Source organism: Phaethon aethereus (genome assembly GCF_964289735.1).
Source record: "Phaethon aethereus genome assembly, chromosome: 2".
NCBI classification, from domain to species: domain Eukaryota; kingdom Metazoa; phylum Chordata; class Aves; order Phaethontiformes; family Phaethontidae; genus Phaethon; species Phaethon aethereus.
Genome location: NC_138582.1, coordinates 47852939 through 47878204, shown reverse-complemented (window position 1 = coordinate 47878204; position 25266 = coordinate 47852939). Strand labels below are relative to the sequence as shown.

The 25266-nt window shown below is 39.8% G+C and overlaps 1 protein-coding gene across 1 annotated transcript in view; it reads right to left on the bottom strand.

Moving 5' to 3' along the window:
- Positions 1–3537: 3537 nt before the first annotated feature.
- The window catches only part of PRKDC (protein kinase, DNA-activated, catalytic subunit), a gene marked incomplete at both ends in the record, with an annotated part of 83090 nt that continues 61361 nt past the window's right edge, over positions 3538–25266 (bottom strand). Inside the window, 21 exons of the mRNA XM_081996545.1 lie at positions 3538–3742; positions 4758–4897; positions 5478–5666; positions 6106–6307; positions 6393–6464; positions 7720–7809; positions 9744–9836; positions 10127–10347; positions 10619–10686; positions 11248–11452; positions 15040–15183; positions 15873–15960; positions 17118–17329; positions 18852–19012; positions 19521–19701; positions 20826–21016; positions 21104–21278; positions 22415–22604; positions 23081–23192; positions 23867–23975; positions 24541–24765. Of these exons, the coding sequence (XP_081852671.1) occupies positions 3538–3742; positions 4758–4897; positions 5478–5666; positions 6106–6307; positions 6393–6464; positions 7720–7809; positions 9744–9836; positions 10127–10347; positions 10619–10686; positions 11248–11452; positions 15040–15183; positions 15873–15960; positions 17118–17329; positions 18852–19012; positions 19521–19701; positions 20826–21016; positions 21104–21278; positions 22415–22604; positions 23081–23192; positions 23867–23975; positions 24541–24765 (3273 nt within the window). The remainder of the gene's footprint in view (positions 3743–4757; positions 4898–5477; positions 5667–6105; positions 6308–6392; positions 6465–7719; positions 7810–9743; positions 9837–10126; positions 10348–10618; positions 10687–11247; positions 11453–15039; positions 15184–15872; positions 15961–17117; positions 17330–18851; positions 19013–19520; positions 19702–20825; positions 21017–21103; positions 21279–22414; positions 22605–23080; positions 23193–23866; positions 23976–24540; positions 24766–25266) is intronic.

Here is a 25266-nt window from a genome sequence, read left to right as displayed (position 1 = left end):
CAAGCAAACAAACAAGCAAACCAAAAACCCCTGTAAATAATGTGGAAACTGTAACCAAATCGTTTGGGTGCTTAGGGCCACTCCTTCCCAGAACTTTTTTCAACAAAGTCACTCTAAACACCCTGTTCTGGACACTGCTGGTGTAATGCAAAATGCAGCTCTTCGGTAGCTTTGCTACAGGACTAGTGACACCGCTCGGTGCTGCGGGTGGCTGCCAGCGTGCGACCGTTCTGCATACGTGCCATTTCTTACAAGCAGCAGAGCTTAAAAATGAGAATTTTAAAACCCAGGTCATTTCCAAATGAGACACAGGGTGCGAATAAGGTGTCTCGGCACACCCTCATCTGCAGTACTTGTGAGGGGCAAAAAAAAAAAAGGGGTTTAAAGTAGCAGTAATAAAACCTTATTTTAAAACCCTGATTTTGAAAAACACAGAGTTTGGGGATACGTGTCTGAATGCAGACACTTACTGACCCGGCCTCAGGACACCGCTGGCCAAACCCTTCAGCATGAGGCCAGAAGAACCGTAGGAAGCTCCTTACCCCAGGGCTGAAGCCCGATTCATTGCTCTTGCGCAGAGCTCGCGGGCTCCTTCCCGTGCCGAAAGCGCCGGTGCGGCCCCAGCACCGCATCTCGGCCCAGCACCTCAAGGCAGCACTTAATTGGGGGGTGGCGGGGGGGACTAAGGGGAGACCCTGAGCAGGACAGGCAGCGTGCAGGAACCTCCACAGCTGGGGAAGGAGGCAGCAGCCTGCAGCTGCAGAGCTTTCCGCCGTGTTTAGCAGTATCCTTGGTTTTAGTTAGAGGGAAATTGTAAGATTGACAGGGATGGTAAGGACTAGCTGAAACATTAGTATTATTCGATATGCCAAGAAAAAGCTAGTGAGAATATACGCTAATGGTTTACATAGCTTTTTCGATGCCACTAATGAATTTCCAGATACAGTGCACATCTGGTTATTTAATCTGAGAAGGAAATACTCTGCTGTACTTGTGGGTAGTTGCTAAGTTTTGGTTTGCATCGTGAGACCTGAAGCAGTCTCCGACTCCGAGCCGCACATCATCTTATTCTTTTCTGGAAGTCGAACAAACCCACCCCATGAAGCAGGGTTTTGTTGTGTCAGTGCTTTCCGTGCTGCTTTATGGGCTGGCTTCAGCCTTTCCCTTCAACCGCCGCGTTTTACTGAGAGCAGCACTCTGCAGTCAGGACTGGGGACAGAGCTGCAATTGACCGACGCTGGAGGTGATTTTCAGGCTCATTCAGCTGCACCGGGAAAGCTCCGTTAGGGCAATTCCGCTCGCTTCGCACAGGGCATGTTTCTGCTGATGAAAAGCCACCTTGCTGCTTTGCTCCTTAGCTGACACTTGAGCTTGACAAACGCATCACTAGTAGGACTAACGTAGCTGAGGCTTCCAATTACACCACTTATTTTAGGGCCAAAACTGAGCTTTCAACTATTTTAAGTGTCATGGACATGTTCTAAGCTCTTTTTCACAGTCAGGGCTACTTTCACCTGCCTCGAAGTTTTCACCCCTGGCCTGAGGGCCGCTCGCTATGGACTGAAGGGAGAGGAGGGCGCGGGGCAGAGTCCACCACGGTCCCCTTCCCCTGGAAGAGCCGGGCTGTGCTCCTGCTCTGGCACCTTCTGAAAGGCCAAGGAAGCCTTGGTCGGCACTGGACGAAGACCTGCTGCGCACAAACATCTATTGTTGCTGAAGGTTTCAAAGGTCCTACAAAAAGAGCCTTGTTAAACTATAAACCTAAACTTTGTCCTCTGCAGTACAGGTCAAAGTACCTAGCAAAGATCTGAGGTATGTGCCAAAAGTGCAATTAAACACCTCGTACGACCAGCCACTTGATTTCCAAATGTCCCCTCGCCTTTTCATGTACCTTTTTATTGTGCTCTAACTTTCTTGTATTTGTAGAGTGACAACGTGAAAGCCGAGTGCTTCACCTAACCAAGCTTTAGTCATAGTGCCACCGTCTTGATGCCAGAGACTACAAGAACAAAACTCACCAAGACATCTTACATAAGTGTACATAATAATAGACTATAACACACCTCTTATGAAAAAAATGCTGTCCATTAGTTATCATCTGTATAAATGGGAAAATGTGGATGTTTTCTGTGCCCTAAATGAACTTTTGAAATGAGGTATACATCTGAAAGTTTCTTTTAATTTTTAGATAGATGTTTCCTCTACAAAAATACAGCTGAACAGCATTTTTAAATAATAAAATCTGATTAAAAGATTCTGAATTTCTTGATTGGTAACACTATTGACATAAAGAATTGAGCATATTCAGTAAGAAGAAAGGCAACAAATAGTAATTGTTGCTGGAAAGTATATGAAACAAAAAAGCTCCCTCCTTATTCCCTAGGCCTTAGTGAAAACCATCCCGGTTTCTGCTGGAGCTGTATCCAGGTGGCAGATTCCTCAGCTCTCCAGCTGAAAGATTCACTTGAGACCAGTGCCAGCGGTGGGCGTCAGCAAGACCGAGACTGCCCCATCACCATGGAGGCAGGAGGGAAAGCTCGCAGGCAGTGAAAGGGCAAAGACTAATTTTTATTACACCTTTTACGATAATTATTAAAGGCCTCAATGGAAACTGTCTCCTACAATGAATTGTGGGTAATAAACAACCGTAATATCTGAGAGACCTCTCTCTCCCCCGCGTCGCCTGTGCTGCGCTGCACTTGCCACCACGGCCACCTGAAAAGTGGCTGCCAGAGAGGAAGAGCCACACCTGGCACAACTTCGGCACACGCAGTAGCGACTCCTGTGCTGCGCTGCAGCTATGGCCAGAACCTTACAGTGCTCTGCTACTCCCAAGTGGCTACTTTTGGCTTTGGCCAAAGAAATAATTCAGAATTAACACAACATGAGGAGTGTAGACTTCTGAAGGACAGAGATAACAGAGTATAACCTCTCATTGTTAAAAAACAATCTGCTGGAAGGGTCTCATCATTACCATCTCATTACCCAGTAATGAAATAACCCTTCAGATGCTTTAGGTGTTATCTAGAGCCAAAAGCTATTTTCTGTTTAACCGTACCATGTGCTTCACTGCTACTATTGATATGAAAATATTCTTGGTTTATTTACAAATAAGATATGTCTACAGAATGGTTTCAGCTGATTGTCATCAAGCTCTCTGTAAAAGACAAAAGCACAAACTTTCACTAGAAGGATGCCTACAGGTTCGCAGGGTATGAATTTGTGCTTTCCTCCGAGTGCCTCTCATATACATCTGTAAGCTCTGTAGTCTCTCCAGTTCTACATTGATTTTAACATGGAGACAATAAAGCTGCTTTGTTACAGAACCACATTTAAGAAAAATAATTTTTTAAAAATTACTGTACGAATACAGCTTTAATTAAAAAAAAAATTCTTTCCTATATTAGTCAAGTTAACTGATGATGATAAGAGGAGTTAAGAGGTTTTTTTCTTTTTGGCCTTAAAATTCTGATCTGGTTGCAGCTGTGTGTTAAGGTACGGATCCCTTGGCAGACTCTCCCCTTAGAGAGCAGACCCTCACATCCAAGGTTCCCATCCTTCCCAGACTCGGCCAAGGACATTGGGGTCTGTCGCTTGATCGATCAGGCATCTCACTTGGGTCTCTTCTGAAAGTCCATCCTCTGGCTCTTTGGCTCTGATGTTGTGATCAGTGTTACCACGAGCCACAGCTGCAAAATCCCTGTAAGAAGGCGACTTCTCGTGGCCCAGGCGTAGTTCATCACTAAAATTGAGAACACAAAAATAAGAAACAAGCAAAAAATCCAAGATGAATTTTTAAATGCAGAACAGTACTTGAACACTATTCATGCAGATTTATTTTTCAAGACGTGGAGACCATTCAATAGCTGTAGAAGGCTTGGCCAGTGAAGTCTGGTGATTTCAGGTGTCCTTTGCTAGTGAATATTTACCATGAATATTTTAATCTTGTCAAAGGTCTCTAACTGAAAGAAGGATGGATGCAGCAGTTTACATCCCAGCTGTTGTCTCCTTACCTGCCCTGCTGATTTGTGTCTGCAAGAAGTATTTTGCTGCCTTTTCCAGTTCAGCCTTGACTGCAACAGGGACTCCTCCCAAGTCCTGCACTTTCCAGTATTTGTATGGTTTTAAAACAGGCATGCTTTCTTTGCCTTTTTTTTTTTTCCTTGATTAATCCAAAATGTATTTTTAAGAGGATGGAAGGGATTAATTGTACTGTAACTGAACTTTAAAGACGTTCTGGCTTGAGCCAGACTTGCCTAGACTGACATAAATAACCTGAGAATGCCATCAGATTTGAATTTGATGTTTTTGGGAAGCAGCTTACCGCTATGCCTCCCATACAGTTGGTTCAGGTTCCATTTCAAGCAACTGTCCAGCAGAAGCATAGCCATTTAAATACTACCCCTAGCCTAAAAGCTCTGGAGACAGACATAAAGAACAGCAGGCTGAGGAGCGAGAAGTTAAGCAGGCTTACAGGGTGGGGATGTGTGCGTTGCCAGGAACAGTAAAACTGCTCAGGAGGCCTGAGCTGGAGCAAGAACACTCACAGGGAGATATCTGGTGTTTTGGCTGGCACGGTGATTCAGAGAGCTTGTATGTGGACCAAAACAATTCTGACAAGACGTTTATTGAAATTTTGCCCTGTCTGCCTCTTCCCTTTTCCTAGCTGCCGTTCTATCTGAAGGGAGCAAAATCTGACACTGGAACCTGCCAAAGCTCTTAGTGGAGCCTTTTAAAGCAAAAGGAGAGCATCTTACCAAGTGATTTTTGCTGGATTGGCACCTGTAAGCTTTCTTTTGACATAGCTGACTTTTTGCAAAGGGTACCAGTTTACTTCAGATGTGTTTATTTCCTTAATCCACGTGCCTCCTTTTTTCAGCTGTCTTTGTTCAAAGTTCTAAAGAGAAAACAAATTTACCCTATGTATCATAAATCATACACTTAAAAAGACCTTTAAGCCACCAGATCATAGCAAGTCAAGCCAGTAATTCTTAACTGCAGCTGCAACGGAAGACAAAGTAGTGAGATGATATCTAGCCTGCCTATGACTTAAAATTTAATTTACAACTGGGGTTACTGAAGTGCAACTAGTTTCAGATTTTTTTCTCTGTAATTATTAGTTTGATACATACAGTGTTGTTATGTAAATTTAAGTGCAAGAAGTTGAAAATATTTATGCTGCTGCCATAAGCAGCATAATGTGATCAAGAGACAGCCACATTTTTAGGATTATCATGCAGATAAAGAACAGTACACTGATAACGCAGACATGTGCTACTATTCTTTGTCCATCAATACAGAATTCTGTCATTTTAAATCCTTTAAGTTCAGTTTCTCTGAAAACTCAATAAAACAAAGAAAAATAAAAGGAACACTGAGAATGAACATCAAGAAATACTTCCTTTTTGCTCAGTTCTACCCTTATTACAGTTTAAGAATTTTCCCATGAAAAATAAGGAAAGAGGAAAAAATCCCACCTTCCAGTCCAAAGAAGGCTCTTTTACAAATACATCCATCGTGCTGATGAGCAGATCTGGATCCGCACGATAAGCCCGTAGGGCATGCACCATCACACTGTAAATGAGACCCCACTCTTTCACTGGCATCATCAGATTAACAAACTGGCGAGTCAGACGAAAAGGCATCAACTCTGGCACACCCAAAAACTAGCCAAGGGGAAGGACAGTCAAAAGAAAATAAGAATTAAGAAACCTTGGAACAGAGGGATTATAAATAAGAGTTTTTTTTGTTTGTTTTAAGCTTTGAAACTGTCTTTGTCACTTAACTGAAAATAACATGCAACTCAGTAGAAGAGGAACGAGTTGTGACATCAGAGCTCTAGGCAGGAGTATTTAGTGATGGTGGTTGAAAGCATGGATGAACTATACAAAACACCACCATATAGACTCTATGAAACTCTATAGCACCCTGCTTGTCTGAGAGTATCTGGAAACAGAGATTTATTCTATTAACTAGAAATAACTTGTAAAGATTTTACATCAGAACAATGGCAAATGAGGACCATCGAATTTAGTACCGAGAACACATGTGCAATTGCACATATTAAACGCAAAAGCTGTAACAAATTAATTAGAAAACAAATACCTGCGTAGCTGAGCCAAACGCATATCCAAAGTCTATTCCCACCATGCCACCTGTCTCCTTGTTAATCATGAAGTTGGACAGATGTCTGTCTCCAATACCAAGTATCCAGTGGCTGATGCACATCAGTGCATGAGAGCTAGCAAAATGGGACCGCAGAGACAGGAAGGCTTCAGGAGATGTACTCATTTTCACAAAGGCTCGCCTTAACAAAACAGAAGTCACTTGTTGCGTACAGATAAAACACCAATGTTCATTTCACAACGTGCAGTCATTAGCAGCCCGCTTACCGAAGCAGGTCTTCTGGAACACTGCTCTCTCTGCTTTTGAAAGACATAACTGTTTCTGTACGGCTAGCATTTCTGCAAGTTAATGAAAGAATAATGTTAGCTATTGAAGTAACAGCCCACTGGACATTAAAAGTTAAGATGTGTACATGACCGCATTAGCACATTTTGCTTACCCCAGTAAACAGTACAGCAAGCCACACTCTGTGTTTGCCCAAGAAGTTTTATCTGATATTAAAATTAGCCCCCTTCTTTTTTTCCAAGCAGTTATTTCCAGGACTGAAATTTCTTAATACAAAACAGCAGGTGCTTTTATCTAGTTTCCCCCAAATTAAGTAGATGGGTTAAGTTTTAACACAGCAATACAATTGTGCTCTTTCTGGCTGGATCATCTCTTGCAAGCAGAGAAGCTAAGACCCAAACAAAATCTCTCGGCAGCATGCAGAGGCTACACTGACATTAGAAAGTAGTGCCGCACAAGGGGAGGCAACAGAACTAAAGAGTTGGTGCCAAGGACATCCATGCTGTACGCGTTTGGGGAGGGAGGGTGACTGCTCTGGACTAGCCTATGTCTGGTCCTGCAAACTTAATGCTCGTGAGCAGCTGGAATGGCTGGGTGCTCTCCTTCCAGTCTAGTTTTGCCTGAAAGGAGCAGAGTTGTGCACTAAGGGACAGCTCTGTGATCGCAAGCCAACGTGAGGTTAGTGGGGGTGATTGGGAATTTACTTCAAAAGCACATTCTGGATCTGAATAGAAATATTAATGTAGACACACTCAGATAAATGAGTCAGAGTTTTCCCTTAAAAACCAAGAAGCTTATTTAAGCAGGTTATTCGCGGATCGGAAAACGCTCCACTGGAAACTTCCCTTCACCCACTACAGTGCTAGATCTAGACAGGTGTGGAAATTCCTCTGAGAGGATGCTCAAGTTAGGACCCAAACCATCAAACATTCTTAAACTCTCAGTGAATCACAATGACTTTCTCTGTCCAACTTCAGTAAGTGCTCTGGCTCTGAGGCAGCCTACCTAATTGCATAATCAGGAACAAGACACCTAGACAGTGAAGTTGAAGAGGAGCATCTGCTTCTAGACACTTTCTTAAGGAAGAGAACAAGCTTCTGGAAGCATTCCTGCACTCTGGTGGGATCTTGGCAGTACTAAACTTCTCCTGCAGAGCACCTCCAGTAAGACAAAGCAGTAAAATGGGTAAAAATCAGATCTAGCCAGCATATTATAATGCAGATCATTTTCTTCCTGGAATTTTTACAACTGTGTGTGCACACATTCTAGCTTCTATATTTTACACGCAGTTCTCTCTTACGTACCTACCTGTACATAACATGGTATCGAGAGATGCCTTGCGCTTTCCCACCCATCTTGGACAGCCACTCAGAATAGGTGGCACGAGGTCCTTTTTGGCTAGGGACACAAAAAAAAAAAAAAAAAAAAAGGCTAATGATTTCCCTGTATTATCTTCCACTCTGTACTCGAATATCCACGCAGGCTGTGTGCTGCTATGACCCACGAGATTTTTATGCACAGGAGGAGTCAGGAAGCTAGAGCCTACGTTAATTTTAGCCTTGCTATGGAAATGAAGTTTATGCAGTCAGTGCATATGCTGATCCATCCATCTCCTTCCCCCAGCTTTGAATGCACTTCAGTCATATTTGACAGAAGATTAGACACCTCAAAGGTATTAATTTGTCAATAGGTACTGTGAAAATTAGATGCTGCCTTGAGAAGAAAGGCCCAAAATAATTTCTCCAGGGTGGGAAAGATATTTTTAACACAGTCTCGTACCCATCTGAAGGCATTATGTAGCCTACCACAGTACGTGCTGCTGTTTGTCCATCCAAACAGGTAGGGAATGCAGGAAGGCAGTCTGTTATCTCCTCAGTGTCTATAGGAGGGGAGGAATGGGGGCTTGGACTTAAGGTATTAATCCATAAGAAGCCAGTCTTCATTAGTTGCACCACTTATAGAATAATTTGATATTTTTCTCCTGTCTTAACTAAGCACACAGTGACATTAAACTTCGGTTCCAGAAAGGCAGCAACCTAGCAGAGCACTCGCCTTTCCTCTTCCCTCCAAAGCATGTTCTGAGATACAGAGATCCCTTCCATTTAAGAAGTATTTATCATTTACACACTGTGTAGCCCATCACTTTGGAATACAGAAAAGTGTTTCAAAACTTCAGAAAGTTATTCCCCCAACCCCAACCAAAATATTGCTAGCAAGGATTTAATCAGAATTTTCTTTTGTGAGTGCTGTCATTCAACCATAGCTCAATACAAAGTGTCTTAATTGACTTGATTGAAGAACGTACGGGAAAATATTTAAAGTCTATATACAACAATAAAATAAAGCTATTTGGGGGGATAAATCATTAACTGTTTTTAGAAAGACACTGATCGTCTACATTTAGTATATTAGAAATTTTATCCCCTCGTAAGGTCGTTCCATGTGAGTCCTCCTCCACTTTCCCAGTCAATGAATCGACACCACCGTAATACCACTTGCTGTTCACAAAAGCGAACCAGACAGCGGTAATGCAGGAACTGTAGCAGTTCCTAGAACTGCTCACAAATCAAGTAACTGTAGAAATAAAGACTCTTTGGAGTCCAGCCTCCGCGGTGGAGGTTCCTCCAACCTGCCCCATAAACAAGAGAACTAGTGAAAATAAATGGTGACAACACCACTTTGACAAACTCAAGCAGAGATTATGTAGTAAGAACAACACTGTTAACTAAAACCACATTTCTAAATTCCAGGATAGAAACAGGCTGGAATGTTAGAATTAAATCAATTTTACAAATATTCATCCCCCAATTACAATCAAGAGAAAGAAAGCTAATTTATTCAAACCCAGCATTTGCATAAAGTCAGAGATAGTGTTCTTTCACAGTTGTATTTGCGCCATCTGCTGCCAATTTCCCCGTCACTGATTCACCGCTGAACCCAGGTTCTGAATAGCTCTGTCTCTGCTCCCCTCCACTCCCCCCCCCCCCCCCCCGTCCGTTTCCTGCCTGATCAAATCAAGAGATCAAAATCCTTTGCTTGTAAAATCAATCTGCCGATAAGGAAATGGTGATGATAATGACGTCACACATGATTATAGGACTCTTGTTTAAACAAGCTGGGTGGAGGATATTCCAGGTACAATGGTACTCATTAAACAAACAGTTGCCAATTACTAATCTGGGTCAGGAAGCACAAACTGCCTCCTTGCTTATAGGTGCTTTTATTTGGTTATTTTAAAAAAAGAAAATGCTGCCACAAGATTGTCAGTATCAAAAAACCCATTAGCAGTGGTCTCTATCTCTATTAGAGTAGACAGTTAAACCAAGCATCACCTGTTATAGTTGATGTCTTCCTCTTCAGACATGCTATTCTTAAGGAATTCTCTTAAAGTACAAGTATTTTCCACCCACTTGATGAGTCCCAGTCTGGAACAAAAGAAATCGGAGATGTGAACAAGTAGCTCAGAGCTGAACTCTGGAAGAACACCACAAATAGGAACACATTCTAGGTTGAAACTACCAATTTAAATTTACTCTGAAAAACAATTTCCAGACAAAACAATTTCAATGTTGTTTAAAAGGAAAAGAAAAAAAATTACGCCACGACACAAAACACTCCGAACCAGAATCTGGCACACAGAAATCTCACTGTCTAACGTCCCAACAGTAACAGGTGTGAAAGTAAGAATTTCTGTCCCTTCAAGATAAATGCTTACCTTGTTGTCATGGGGATGACCTGGTAAGTTTTTAACTGCATATTCCTTTGGCTACACATAGAATCTTGGGAAAGGATAATGTTCATTACATCAAACAGCTGCTCAATACGTTGATCTTGTCGCAGATCTTCACCACCTTTGACAAGAAAAGGATACTCCTGCTCATCGCTACCTCGGATTGTTATACGTTTTGGCTTCCTCAAGGATTCCATGACACTTATCTTGGAAAAAGACAAGGAAAAAGCAAAATATTTGTGACAGAAGGCTTGGCCTTACAGATATCATCACTGAAATTAAGCATATCTGTCATTCCTAGATAGCACAATCAAGTTGCTCAATTGCTACTAGAAAAACAAATGCCCACTTGCAGACCTTCTTTTATGTGCTGCAAGATGTGTACACAAGCAACAACCTTGCTATTCTCAAATTCTTCAGATGGAATATGGACACAAACTTACACCACACAGAAATTACTCAAACTTAAAAACATACCCGTTCATCAAATCCAGAGATTTTTGTGTGGTACTCTGGCAGTGGTTTCCCTTTTCCATCATACTGACCTGAAGAGGGCGTGTGGAAAAAAAAAAAAGAACAAAAAAGGTATATAGACTGATTTTGATTATTTTTTTTAAAAGTGTGTTAAGAACAGAACACACTTCTAAATATTTTCTCAAATTAGTAGAATGATAACTATGAAAAAATACTTTAAAATGCATAGAAATCTTTCATACACATAATATGATTTTATCTGTGAATTACTAGTATTCTTTTCTTGTTAAACTGTTAGAATCACAGCTCTTAATGGTTTCAGAGGACACATCCTTTTTGAACTAGATTTAAACATATCTTAGATTTATATATCAGAATTCCTGGAGTCAGGCCTTTAAAAAACCACTAAGTTCTTGGGTAAGATATACAATTTTAGATACAATTTTAAAAATCAGCATTGCAGCTTAAGAACAGATTTAAGAGGTGATGAATGAACAAGAGTTATTTCAGATTAAATCTGCCTCTGCATAAGGCCAGGAAGAGAGCCATAGAGCCAACATAAGAAGTAGAGCTCAAGAGTAGCAACCTTCTTGTAAGGGACAGTTCACCATCAATACTGAAGGGGAACTTACCAGGGACCTCTAGTTCGTTCCTCAAGAACTCAGCTTTGAATTCACTCATCCACGGTGAACATTCTTTCAAGTTTCCAGGTTCTTTATGGTTTTTGTTCATTTTTGAGAGGAGAGAAGTTGCAATCGCATCAAAGTCAGCAGCCTTCATATCCAACAATTCTGAACCGCCTTTTCCAAAATGATGCTCAAAGTCCTTCCCAAAAGTCTGAGGTGCATTTATAGAAAGGAATCCTGTTAACACAGTGCTAGAAACTCCCCCAAGAATGCCAAGACAGTACCTTCCCATCTACACAAACAGCTTCATTCGAGCTCCTAAAATATATGAATTGTGCTTCCACTCCAGTTCTTTCTTTTTGCCATTATTTCTAGTCTGCCAGAGCCTTTTCACTGCCTTTTTGGTAGAACCATCAGTTATCATCAACAGAAATATCTACCTTTTACCAGTGTAGTGATATCAAATTAGATCATAAACCTTTCTGCCATGTCAAAACCAGAAGCTTATCCCTCTTTACCTCCTCCAGCTGCAGTTGGATTCTGGGTGAGCATATCAATAATGGTGCTCATTAAACTTAATACACATACCTTATCTGCTTACAAAAATTTAAGATCAGCTAGTGAAATATTAATATAAAATATATTTAAATTTGTACCTATTAAACAAATACAAATTCCATCATGAATCTAAATATCGGATTATTATCAGAACATTTAATTGATGCCCCAGTCTTTAGATGTTATCACACTTTCAAACCTGCTGAAGCAAAAACCAAATAACCCTCAACTGATTAATTTACAAATGGTAAAAAAAAAAAGATACAGATCGATAAGTTAGTTCATCTTTTTTTCCCTGTTGAATATGAATACTCTGTGCTTTATGGAAGGTGGGGGGTTTTTTGTTAGATTTTGGATTTGTTTTTCTGTTGTTGAGTTTTGGTTTTGGTTTGCTTTTTTTTTAAACTAGCAGCAATCATACTACATAGCCAGCAAATACAGCCTAGCTATTGTCATATACCTTTTTTGCTAACCAAAAAGATATATGTATATGTAATGCAAGTCATAGAGCTTCATGTATTAAAAGATTTCTTTTGTGTCATGTTAGAAAATACCAATTTAAATGTTTTCTTTACTACCCCATTTATTATTCATGATTTACTTTCATATAATTTTGGACATAGAACATATAAAACATTTTTAAAGTATTTTAAATATCCTGATAAAGGAAAAGTGCAAAGACATTTCATACTGATCCATTTAATAAACAAAGTAAGTATTATCTGCAAGTAGTTAACTGAGTTGACTTCTTGTGTTCATAATTCAAGGTTCTAGAAAAACCAGATGTCCCCTCTTGGACCTCACTGGTATTAACGGCTTGGAAAGATATGTAAGCTCACTTGTTTTTTGAATGCCTGACCATTTTTCTCCCAAGCTATGAAGGACACAGATATTTCACTGAAGTAAATAAGAATACAGAAAATACTATCCTTCTGAAGAATACTGCTACAGTCAACATTTTTATCACTTTAAATGTATTTCCAGATGATCATCCGATTGCTGTCTCTGTTCTGTTCTTTGACTTCTTTTAAAATTCAAGGCAGCAAATATTTAATAGTCTTAACACTGTATTTTAATTAATACAATCCATCAGCTGTGTTTAATTTATGCATTACTGGAATTTCATATTAAAAATAAATGCAAGATTCTTATTGTTTAAGTTATAATTGAAATTGTACATAAATAATACATATGATGATTACAAGCCTAAAGTACTCCACATATTAGACCAATTTTATGTGTCAGTCAAGAGATACAACTATTTTTTTTACCAGCAAGGTAAAACATTAGAAATTATACAGTTATCCTCACAGCACACTTTGTTTCTTCACAAATACTTCATGAAGGCAAAGAATTCAGAATCTGTGCCCCACCACCCTGACCCTCTTCTCCTGCAGCCGCTAGCGTGTGAAAGGAAAATTGCTCTCCCTCTTCCCTTCAACAGAGAGGAACAACCCTGTTACACCTCTGCCAGCATCTCCCTTGTTTTTCTCTCCCCGTTTAGTTAATTCAATAACAATCAAAAACCCATCGGCACTACTTGCAGCATCCTCTACTATTGTGCATGTTTCAGCTTTTTGAAGAGCCATGGATTTTTTTAAGTGGGCCAAAGTGCACACAAATCATCCAAACAACCAAACGCAGACTGCCTTTGCTCCCTTGCTGTGCTTGTACCCAGCATGGCTCAGCCTACAGCTGCTCCCCTCCCTCTACCCTACCCCAACAGCAGCACATCCTGCAAATTTTTATCCCATCCTCTTAAGTTTAAAGTCATTATCATCAGAGACCCAGCTTATCTTGCAGTAACACATTCAAAGGCTAGTATGCCCCTAAATTCCTAATTGCCCTTTCTGCTGCTGTATCACCTCACCTCCTTCCCAACTCCACTTTATTCTCATCCACTGCTTTCCCTGCTCATGGGGAAGGAATCTCCCTAGAGACACTCAGGGAAGTTTATCTAATGCTAATGTGACATAAGAATGGCCATATGGGAGAGACCTGGACCCACCTAGTCCTGGCCACAGGGCTATGCGCATACAGTACAAGCATACAGCCATGGCAGTATCACTCTCTTGGCCTCCAGGAATTTGCAGCTCAAGGAATTTTGGACCCAGAAGTGTGTAATTGTACGTAAAAGCTCTCAAAGCATTTCCCCCCTCCCCGTGCTATTGTCTACTTGCTATTCGAGCCCATAATACCCTGCAGCAGCAGTTCAGCACTTAAGTGTGTCCTGAATGAGGAAACACTTCTCCCTGTTTGTTTTAAACCTGACATGTCCACAAAATATTTACTTCATACTTAGCACTCCTGATGGTAAGAGCTTTATTGTATCTGGCCTCATTGTGTCTTTTCCAACTGGAGGAAAGCTAAACTTGCTTCTTGTGCAGCGGTTACTCTGTACCTGTGATTACTCTTGCTGCTCTGAACCTCGTCCAGTTTCATTGTATCTATGTTGAGAACTGCAGATGAGGACTACAGAGTTCAAGAAGGAAGAGTCAGAGAAGGCTGCTGTGTTCATGTATAAATCCACCTTTTGTTCTCTATTCTTAATAATGACTAACAGCCGCTTTTCTTTCTTGTCTGTTCTTGAGTATTCACAGCTGATGTTTTCACAGAACTAACACTAATCAAGATTTTGTTCTCGAATTGCAACAGTCAGCTCAAACCCAAAATTTCACAAATTTATATGTGAAACTAGGGATTTTTTTTTTTCTCCACATGCATTGCTTCATTTTTCCACACTGATTTTCACTATTTTAGATCTCAGTGAGTTTTGTAAAGTCCTTTCTGTAATTCTTCATAGTTGTAACTCTTCTGAACAACTTACCCTAGATAACTTAGTATGGGCAGCAAATTTGAGTAACATAATACAGCAAAATACCCTGAAGTGCTCATACATCCTTGGCAGCAGGGGAAAAAAAAAACAAGGCCAGATTCCTGTGTAGGTTCACGGATGGTCAGAGAGGCCCAGGCCCTGAGAACCTGGCAGCGTGCAGGACAGGGGAGGCAGAAACTCAGTAAGAGGGAACATTTAGTCCTGTGGGGCAGTCAGAAGTGGAAGTTGAACTATAAGTCTATAGTTTCTAGCCAAGAAATCTCAGTCCTGTATTCCTGACTTGATCTTTTGCCTCATCAAATCCTGTAGCACCTGTAAAAACTGTGATCTAGTCCCCTCTTTTGACTTTCTAGTGCCTTCTAGAAAAGCACACAATGCCAATGCTACTCAGTAATCACACATACCTGAATAAACCTTTTCCTCAGCAATCCAATGCCAGGAGCCTCTAAATTCCCCAAGTTCTTGTACATTCCTTCGTACATTTTCTTAAGCTTATTTTTATTCCTCTGAGTTTTTACCAACTCGTTTCTGACATCCTCAACCCAATCCTGCAAACAGAAGGAAATAGATGAATACTGAGAAAAAGTTTAGTGATCCTTGCTCTTCGGTAATCTGCTCAGATTGCATTTGGGTTTCCGTATTTACTAATTGTCAATTAATGTGTCTTTTGAGACATTAATCAAAAGGCTATGGAAATATTTCCCTTTCATTCTGTCTCTTGATAAAATGTTTCTACTTTATGTTTATTATGTTTACTACCATAAGTGTCCAGTGCAAACTAAGAAAGCCTCTATGGGGCCAGGAGTGGTACCAAACACAAGACAAGAATCATTTGGACAACGGGGTCAGGATGTAGACATGGAAGATCAGCAGAGGCTGAGGGAAAGGGCATAAAAACACAAGTAGTCACAAACTACAAAGATGGACACAAATTATAATTCTGTAATGGCTTCAGAACAATTAAGGAAGACTGACCATGGGGCAGGGCAGAGACCCTGAAGGAAAAAGGTGAAAAGAGCTAGTGCAAAACAACCAGCTGGCACAACGGAGGGAGACCATCGCCCGTGAAAGCTGCTGACAGCACCCCGACATCATCACCAGTTGATTCAGGGTTGAACCGCTTCCTGTGGCTGTGGTGTCAACTGAACTGCAGCAGGCTCCGCCCAACACTCTCTTTCCTAAACAGAGGGTGAGGAATGAAGGGGAACAGGGTGCAAATAAAAAAAATACACTTTACCTTAAAAAGCATTATGGGATTAGAGAGCTGTTCCAGGGAGCGAACAAAATCTTGAACTACTCCTCCTCTGTCCAACTTATTCTTGATCCTTTAAAAGAAAAAAAGTGCATCACAATGCAACAGGAACTACTATCACCACCTAGCCTGCAGATAAGCAATGATCCAGATTGTCTGCTATATGCAAGAATCTGGTAAAATAATCTAGGGGTAGGTAGGTGGGAGTCCCTCAGAATTCTCTCTTGGGCTGCATCACTATTAAAATATAATGACTGTCCTCACCATGCAGCTCCCAATGTTTAATAAGTGTCTCACTATGAAAACAGGAGCTTGGTGGGGGAGTGGAAAGCATACTTGCAACAGAAACGGGCATTAATCAGACCCTGTCATGACAGTTATTCAAGGGTCATACAGTTTGTGAAGCACAAGACTTTATCTTCTTATTTTAAGCAAAGAAATTCAGCAAACGTATCAGAGATTTGGAAAAAAGGCAAAATGACATCTAAAATTGTATTAGTGATTCTACAGCACTCTGATAAAAGTTGACTAACTCAGGTTTCACTGCCTTTTTTTTTTTTTTTTTTTTTTTTTTGGCAAACGGGCAGGGGAGGACTTGTAGAGGAAGGCACATACTGCACCCTGAATAAGCAGAGAAGAACACAACCAAGAACTGTCATTCCCCAAGATAATGTGCATCCATTTCACTGTCCATCTCTGAAATATGGTGGGAACATCTATTTTATTTAAACATATCTGCTTTCTCTTGGTATTAGGAGCATTGTAAATGTCCAAGCAAGCTTCATCTTCATCTCTGATGGGTACTGACTCTTACTGTTGTGAAGTCTACTACAGTAAGAGCCTAATCATGTACCAGACTTCCCTTCTACCTCAGCAAAGCAGGAGAAAGAAGAAGAAACTTTTGACTACCACAGAATTACGAGGAGAAAGGGGTTGCCTCTCTGTAGTCTTTTTGGTTTATCTTGGAAAAATTTTAACTTCCCACAGCCTGGGGACTATATGTACTCAGCACTTCAGAAAGTACTCAGGTCACCAACCTGAGTATGTCTAATACTAAGAGAGCTTATGTATTGGTTTTCCCTGTGCCTTTAAATGAAAACACAGTGTGCATGGGACTACCCTCTAATGTTTCTTGAGCTCCCTAAAGAAAAGGGTTTGTTTAGGAAAAATAAATACATCTCTCCACTCCTGAATAAAAAACATATAAAAGAGCTACTCTTCCAAACTCACCTTTCTACAAACTCCTTGTTCTTACAACCAGTTGCAGTATCTTTGAAACAGTAACTTTCACTGCTGATCATGAAAGGGTAGATGATTGCCTGGGGATAAGTATTTGCGATCTCTTCAACAGTATGTTGCACGGCTACTGCTTCATCCTTGTCAAGTAGTGCCATCATCTGGCTAATCCAACCAATGAACTGCCAACAGGGAACTGAAGAAAGCTGCAAGAACACAAATACTGCTTTCAACTTTGGTCCTCCTCAAAAACACCAAACATAACAAACAAACAAAACTTCTTTGTGGCCCAGCCTGACAGACAGAAACACATAAAAAGGAAACGGGGAAAGTCAACTAGTTTGCACAAAACATCCTCCAATGAAGCAGAGATTTCATTATTATTACTACTACTACCACCACCACCACCAAAGATTTCTGGTTTGTTATCAAAATGAGGCTTTATACTCAAACTTGTGGTTTTTCTGTCTGGATGTAATATAATCATTTTTGATCACCACATACAAACAACTCAAAATTCTGAAGGGATAGCTCAAACACCTATTTACATTCAAACTCCTGAGCTGAAGTCTTGATTTGAGTAAAAAAAGCCAGGAAGGGGAACACTGGAATTCCTACCACAGTTTTGTCCTTCCTTCAGGGTTTGGGTTTGCTGACAGATGGTGATTTTGGTAAAGCATTCCCTCCAATATACATCATGCTCACTTCCCTCCAAAAAGCACATCACTTTTGAAAAGAGTACTACAATATATTTTCTTGTGATAGCCAGAGGCCAGACTCCAACTCCTTCCCTCCTGTCTCATCCCTTCCTACCTTTCTAACAGAGTTTAAGATCAGATTGCCAGTATTTATCTCACAGAAAGACAGAGGAGAGGACAAAGAACTGCCTGGTGAGCTCCTTTTCTGGGTGAGATTTGTCAACTGGACCAGGTGTCAGGTTCTGTTTGAATCATCAGTTTCACTGCGGCCACACCTTGTGCACCTCAGCCGTTTTTGCTACCTTCTCAGTTTCTTGGGATAACTAAACTGTGTTTCTGTCTCTCTCAAGTTCTTCCTCTGACAGGGCCTGGCGCTGTGTGAGCACCAGCACAATGACACGGGTTTGAAAAGGAGGACAGGCAGAGGCAGGAACAGGCATGAGTCACAGAGGAGCTCTCAGCTTATCTGCCCCACGACAGCAGGGAAGGCAGCGTGGCTCAGTATCCTGCCGTGGAACGGCAATTCAGGGACAGGGTCACAGAAGGGAAGAAGCGGGAAATACAGAGGAGGAAGAAGCTGTAGTAACCTCTGAAGTGAAGCAGGACAGGGAGAGATGGGAGATGTGGAAAATGAGTCTGGAAAAGCGGCTGGCTTCCTGCATACAGGAAACAGCCTCCAGAAATAAGATACATTCCTCACCCTAATACTAACCACGTTTATCAGCCCACTCAAATTGTTCTGAAGGAAATATACACCCCACAACATAGTTTTTCTTCAGCAGCTCTCAAACTAACATTTGGAATCAGAATAATGATAAGAAGTTAAACTTTTAAGAAAAAAGTTTCTGCCCATATGAATTAGACTCGGCAATTTAGAGAAAAGACAAGGAACAATGACAGGATAAAATTTATCTGATTTAGCTGAAGCAAAACTTACCAGTCTAAACTCTCTATCCATCCAACCTCTACCCCCACCTTTTAAATTCGATTTATAGCAACATTTGCTGCCAGGAAAATGGAAGTAACTAACCTCTCGTGTAACTAGACCCAATGTCTCTGCTGGATATCTTTCAATTATTTGCAGCAGTCTAGGAAATCTCAGCCTGGCTTCTCTGGAGTTCAGTTTTAAAGCTTTTATCATTTTCTCCACCACAATAGCTGGGAATAGCTGCAGATCTGCAGTGTTAATTTCTGCCAAGAGACATTAACCAAGAATTATCAGAAACACCATCATTTGTTCCATGTCTTTGATCATCTGGAACATTCATCTTTACAATTCAGTTGTTTTTTTTTCCCAGTGTATTTTGTATTTTTACTTTGTTCTCCTTCCCATCTGTTTGAACTGCACACATCAGCAACACATGTACTTGGGGACTTGTAAGGATTAGCTTTATCAGGAAGCTGCATCACTCCTGGTATCTTGCCTGCTTTAAATACAGCACTGCTGTGGTCTGGGAAGGAACAAGGAAAGCATCTGCTGGATATGACATTTCTCACAAGTGAGAGGGAGACTACGAGTGATTCACAAGTACCAAAGTTAGCAGTAATAGGGGGAAGAATATAAATACTGTTGAACTGTAGGACAAACAGTTCCATTTAAATTCAAGCTGTGTTGCTCAGGGAGATCACCTGCGTATCACAAAAGCTCACGTATCACAGATAAATCCACCTCACATGCTTAGGAGAAATCCTGACTAACCAAGCAAGCCTTCTTCTTCCTTGCGCAGATGATGGTCACAGAACCCGACCAAAGTCATATACGCATCAATAACTCCCATCACATCTACATGTTCCATGGAGTGGGACTGCACCTCCTCATCGGACTTCCTCCCAGCACTGCTGAAGCACTGAAAAGCCTTCTTGTTCAGGCCTGCCAATACCTGAAATTCAACCATAACAGAATAAAAGACACATTAGCAAGTAGCATTCAACAATTCTTTCTGAAACTGGAGCTTCTTTGCAAGTCTTGAGTAGATAAAACTTCAACTGTATTAGATGTTTTGAGCAGCTGATACAAAGGAAAAAAACTGTGATGTTACTTATAGCAGTAATTTCCAGAATTTTAATTTCCACAGTTTTCCATGGAAAAATATATGGAATTTTTGTAACTGCAAAGTTAATGTTACTAGAGTTTTTGCAAACAGTTAACAAAAAACATAATTTAAAAATGCTATTTTTTTCCTATTAAGACATATCTGCAACATCTGCATGACACCTATACTTAGAATTTGTGGTAAAAAAGCATGCATCAAACTACTTCAAATCTGATGTCTTTTTCCCTACTACAGTCATACGTTTTTAGTGCAGCTCATGCAATGAAGGACTTGACAAGATCCTTTACAACTGAATGTTTACGAATCAAGTATGTATGTTCTTATATTGCCAACAAGCTTACCAGCCTCAGACATCGTAGCTACTGTAGTTATTAAACAATATACACAATTGCTGTGCAACAACTGAAAAAATGCTGTAACTGAAACTAAACAGTTTGAATTTCAGGTAGGTAGAGGGAAACTATCAGGGTCAGAGTACTGCTTAATACTAAGCTAAAATAAGGCTAAACTCCTTAATCTTACAGAAATATTTGGTATCCCAGCCTGACTCATCTGACACAGAAGAGCTTTTATGCTCATCTTTTAGATTTCCTTAAGAAGAATGGTCTTAATAATTAGCTAATAAATGAAGCTCACGCTTTTCCTCAAGTTTCTACATGCCTGAAAATCTAAAATCTTTTTTTGCAGGAATCTCTTTATATGCTTTTCTTTAACAACTGAAAAACACAAATTAAAAACAATTTTTTGCTGTTTTATATTGATATGGTTCATATCTAAGGGTCTTCATGGTGGCTTTAGGAATTAAGTCAGCAGTGGTACTTGTTCCTGGACAAATCACCACCAGTAGCAGATGGGTTTCACATTTTCTGTATCTATCCATATCCATCACTACCTATTGATGTAGTAATTACAATACTGAAACACCAAAAAGCTTTTCCCCTCTCATTTACCTTTTCAGGACTCTCAAGACTTTCTCCTGATAGTACTGATATTTTTCCAGCCTTTTCTTCCCCGATTTGCTCAAGGCATCTTGGATCCTGACTAAGAGCATTGGCCATGATGTGGTACGTAGAACCCAAAAGAAGATTCTGGTTTCGGAAGGCCATTGTGTTCTTGCTAAGATAGTCAGATTTGGTATCTTCTGTTGGAATTCAAAAACAAAGTTGGTAATTTGACAACAAAGCAGCTTTGTATAATAAACAACATGAAGCAATGAGAAGGCTGTTACCAAGCAGAGAGATGGCTTTTAACAGTGAGAGTATGCGTTCAGGACAACTCTGGTTCCAGCCGCAACTATGCATAAAGCGGCAATAGGCGTAATTCCACTTCACCAGCCAGTCTTCCCTCGTTTTGGCTTCTTTGCGTACGTCTTTCAGAAGCTTCTTGGCAACTGAGAAGCTGTTCTGTATTCAGATTAAGACAGAATTTTCAGATAATACATCTGAAGAGGAAATAAAACCTTTCTGCAACCAAATTAAGGAATGAGAAGACTTAGGTAAGACAAGTAAAGCTATAAGATGAATGGAGGTCCACTGCTTGTCAGGTCTCATATTCAAAAACAGATTTGTGCTCATGGAGAAATTTGAAAAGAAAAAGAGATCAGCAGAGGTTTGACAAACTGAGGAAATTAAAATAATTCATCTGCATGACTAAACAGGGACTAACTGTTCTGCAGTACAAACATATATGGGGAATGTAACAGTTTATAATACCAATAAGCAAATCACTTATGTTTGTGTTTTGATGAAAGGTTTCATGTAAGTAACACTAAAAGAAATGTTATTTTTCATTTACTCCTTTAGGACTGTCAACCAGAACTAACGTTATATTTGATTATTACAGTGCTTAAAATAAACTCTTGTCACTGACTGCAGATTTCTAGAGCATCTCAGAAGATGAGGGAGACCTCGACTTAAATATTGTCTTGTCTCAAGCTTGAAACACCAAAGGCCCATCATCAAAGAAGGCTATGTTTCAGTCATTTTAACAGCCAGATCCAAAACAAAATTTCTAAGTCACTTAGCTTTAGTTCATTATATAAGTGTTAACCTAACAGCATTAATGAAAGCTGTAAAAAAAAAAAAATAAATCATAAAATGTTTTATCATTGCTGGCTGAAGTACATGATATTGAGCCAATCTGAATTTGATTTGTTTGTTTGTGCAGAAGAGATTATTTGTAAATGAGAAAGCATAATATTTGCTTGCAAGCATCCCTTCCATTAAACACTGAAGCATTTCAGATACTTTATTTATCTGCCCTTTAGAGTGTCAGAAACCGCCTGTGGATCAAAGGGGCCTTCAGGCACATTTCCAGTAATGACAAATTATCATCAAATCTGTAATTAACATTTATCATTTGTTTTCTTTCGCTGTGGAACTGACTTTCTTGAGCTTTCAAGATGTCCTGGACAGCAGGGTCAAAAAGAGACAAGGTCCACCCTGGCAAAAAGGCACCCAAGACCACCTAAGAGGCTTTTCCAGCTGTAGCTTTTATGTATTTTCTCACAAAATTGGAAGCTATCAAACAGTACAGTCACCTGTTTCCTGGCACTTTCTATCATCTTCATTTTCATGTTAAATTTGCAGCTTTTAATCATTGAATAAATGTCTTCACCCTGTTGATCCACTTCCATTTGGTCACCAGCACCATATTCTTCATCCACCTCCATACTATCATTGGCCTGATCACAGAGAAGTTTCTCCTGCAGTTTGTCAAGGAAGAAACACCTGCACAATGACAACAGGAGTACAAATCATGCTGGTATGCATCCAAGGGAATGAACAGTCAAAAGTGTTGATATCCTTGACAGTAAACAAAGCTAAGAAAAAATGGCAAGGTATAGCGATCACCTTTAGCAAGAGCTAAACAAAGTCCTCAGAATCTGGAAAGTCATAACTGGGGACAGGTTGACTCTGAGAGTATTCTAGATCTTGAATTGATGGCATTAAGTATTAGAAAATGTCTGTAATAGCGTGGGATATTTTTGTTAGTTTGTTCTTTTAAAATCATAGCTACAACCTCCTTTTGCTTCTCGCCACTAGTCACACAAAAACTAGTTATATTGATAAAGCTATTACAACTATTAAAAACACACACACACACACACACACCCCCCCCATGAAAACAAGCAGCATTAGAAAAAGCACCTCTCGGAATTCAACAGGCAGACAGAACTAAAGCTAACCCAAGAATGTAATTTTACCGATTTGTAATGATATCATCCCAGATGTTCATAGGATCCATTTTAGCATCTGGGTATCTGCTTGTCCACATTCTGAGAAGTCTCTTAAGGGAAGCCTGTGAAGCTAAGTTACCTAGAAATCAATGAAGAACACTTTAAATGCATCTAAATCCAAACAGAGTGAAAAAGGCCTAAACCAAACATAGTCTAATATTCAAACCAGAAAACTGCAACAAAACAACCCACTTGCATTTCTGGGCTTGCATTAAATACACTACTCTGTGATCATATTGCTTTTGTTTATTGCTGAAGCACAGGAGATTCAATAAGGACATCAGTGCCAACTGTCACTGGAATCACCACTGGGTAGGTTCCATATTCCTGTTAACTAAATTTAATACATAATTCAGCTTATGTGCACAAATTTGTATTTCATGACTACCTCAGTAGCTATAAATTATATACTACATCTATCTTTTAAGCCAACCACTGTTGGCTACCAGAAGTAACCCCAACAAAAATCTTAAGTTTAAACTATTATTTACACTTTTAAAAGACATACTTAACTCTTACCACAATAGCTAGGCTAGTAAAACTCTGCAGCAGAACACAGAATTATCTTCAAGCCTATCTTATACAACTGCAGCAGTTCTTACTGTCAAGACAACAGCAAGAAGTAACTCCAGACCTATGCTCCTTCAAACAGGAGTTCAGTCCTCTAAGTGTGGAAACAGAAATTCAAAGTTCAGGAAACCATGATTATTTAAGACAGTGAAAGGAAAAATCACTTAAGAAAATAATTTTTACTTCTCTTGGTCATAAAATTGATGAAATCCTGTATTTCTGTCAAAGCTTGTACAGACTGCAGTTTGGTCATTCGACTTTGATACAACAAAGTATCAATACTGGCATAGCTCTGAAAAGAAAAGGAGAGAATGGAAGATTTCATATAGAGAATTTATAACGTGGTTCTATTCAGTGCATCTTTTACAAGTAATTTAATAGCCTGTAATCTGAGAGCAACTCTGCTTTGGACAAGCATAGAGGCATATTCTAGTTGCAATTCCTATCCTAGGTTTTAGAATAGTCCTACAGTCTAAGCAGACTTGGTAATGGAGGGAACTTGTAACCTCTCAATGTAATACTCTTTTCAAGTTTGTTCTGGGGACATGAGGCTTCTGAAAAGATGAATGAAATAAAACTGCCATTAATCTGAATAAACAATTACTCTGAAAAATTTCTAACAGATGAATCCAGCAAAATAAATTAAAATGGGAGGATGCACTCCACTGGCTGTCTTACCTCTCATCATTGCAAGCAGTGAATTCAAAGGAAGTTTTGTCATATGATTGAAAAGCACCTAGATTTCATTGTATTTGGGCAAGCGTTTCTCTCAAGAGTATAATCTAGCAGCAGTAACAGCAACAAGTTTCATTGTTCCATGAGTTTATACAGAAAAATCATATCTGAGATGAAGATACCTGCATGAAGATCTGGATGCTATTGCTAATGTAATATTTGGCTCTGTCAAAATCATCTTGCAGGATGTAAAGGAGACTAAGTTCTTGGCTGTAATGCATTTCTATAATGGCTTTCTTCTGTTCTGTCTTCATTGCCTCATCAATAAAAGTTAGCAAAGTCTGGTCATTTTCCCCGCTGAGCAGTAACTTCAACTTACTGCGTATTATATAGGGCAGATATGTCTCCTACAAGGTGAAAATACAGTCTTTATTTCTAGGAATGGAATATTATAGAGAATCAATTTTTTGTTATCAGTGCCAGATCGAATAAATATAAAAAGATTCTGAACAGTTTTCTTAAATGTTTTCCCTTTACACAAATTCTAAATTGCTAACAGTTTCTTTTCTGATAAGCTCAAGAAGTTGTTAGCAAATTCTACAAGTTTCAAAACCAGTGTTTTGGTAACTCGCAAAACATGAAACAAATAAAAGCAATAAAAGCAGCAAAAACACCGCAAGAAGATGATGATAGACCTGGTCCTACATGATCAGCCATAAACACAATGTAAAAATTAAACATCATAAAACCAGCAGAAGTAATTGCTTCAATTATCTTATATATCAGACTCTGCTAATTTCCATAATAAAAGTAACCCAAATAATGTAATTGATTTCCACCCACAATCACATTACTCTAGGACATCCCTGCAGAGATAAACAACAGTGCAGTATCAACAAAGCGATTTC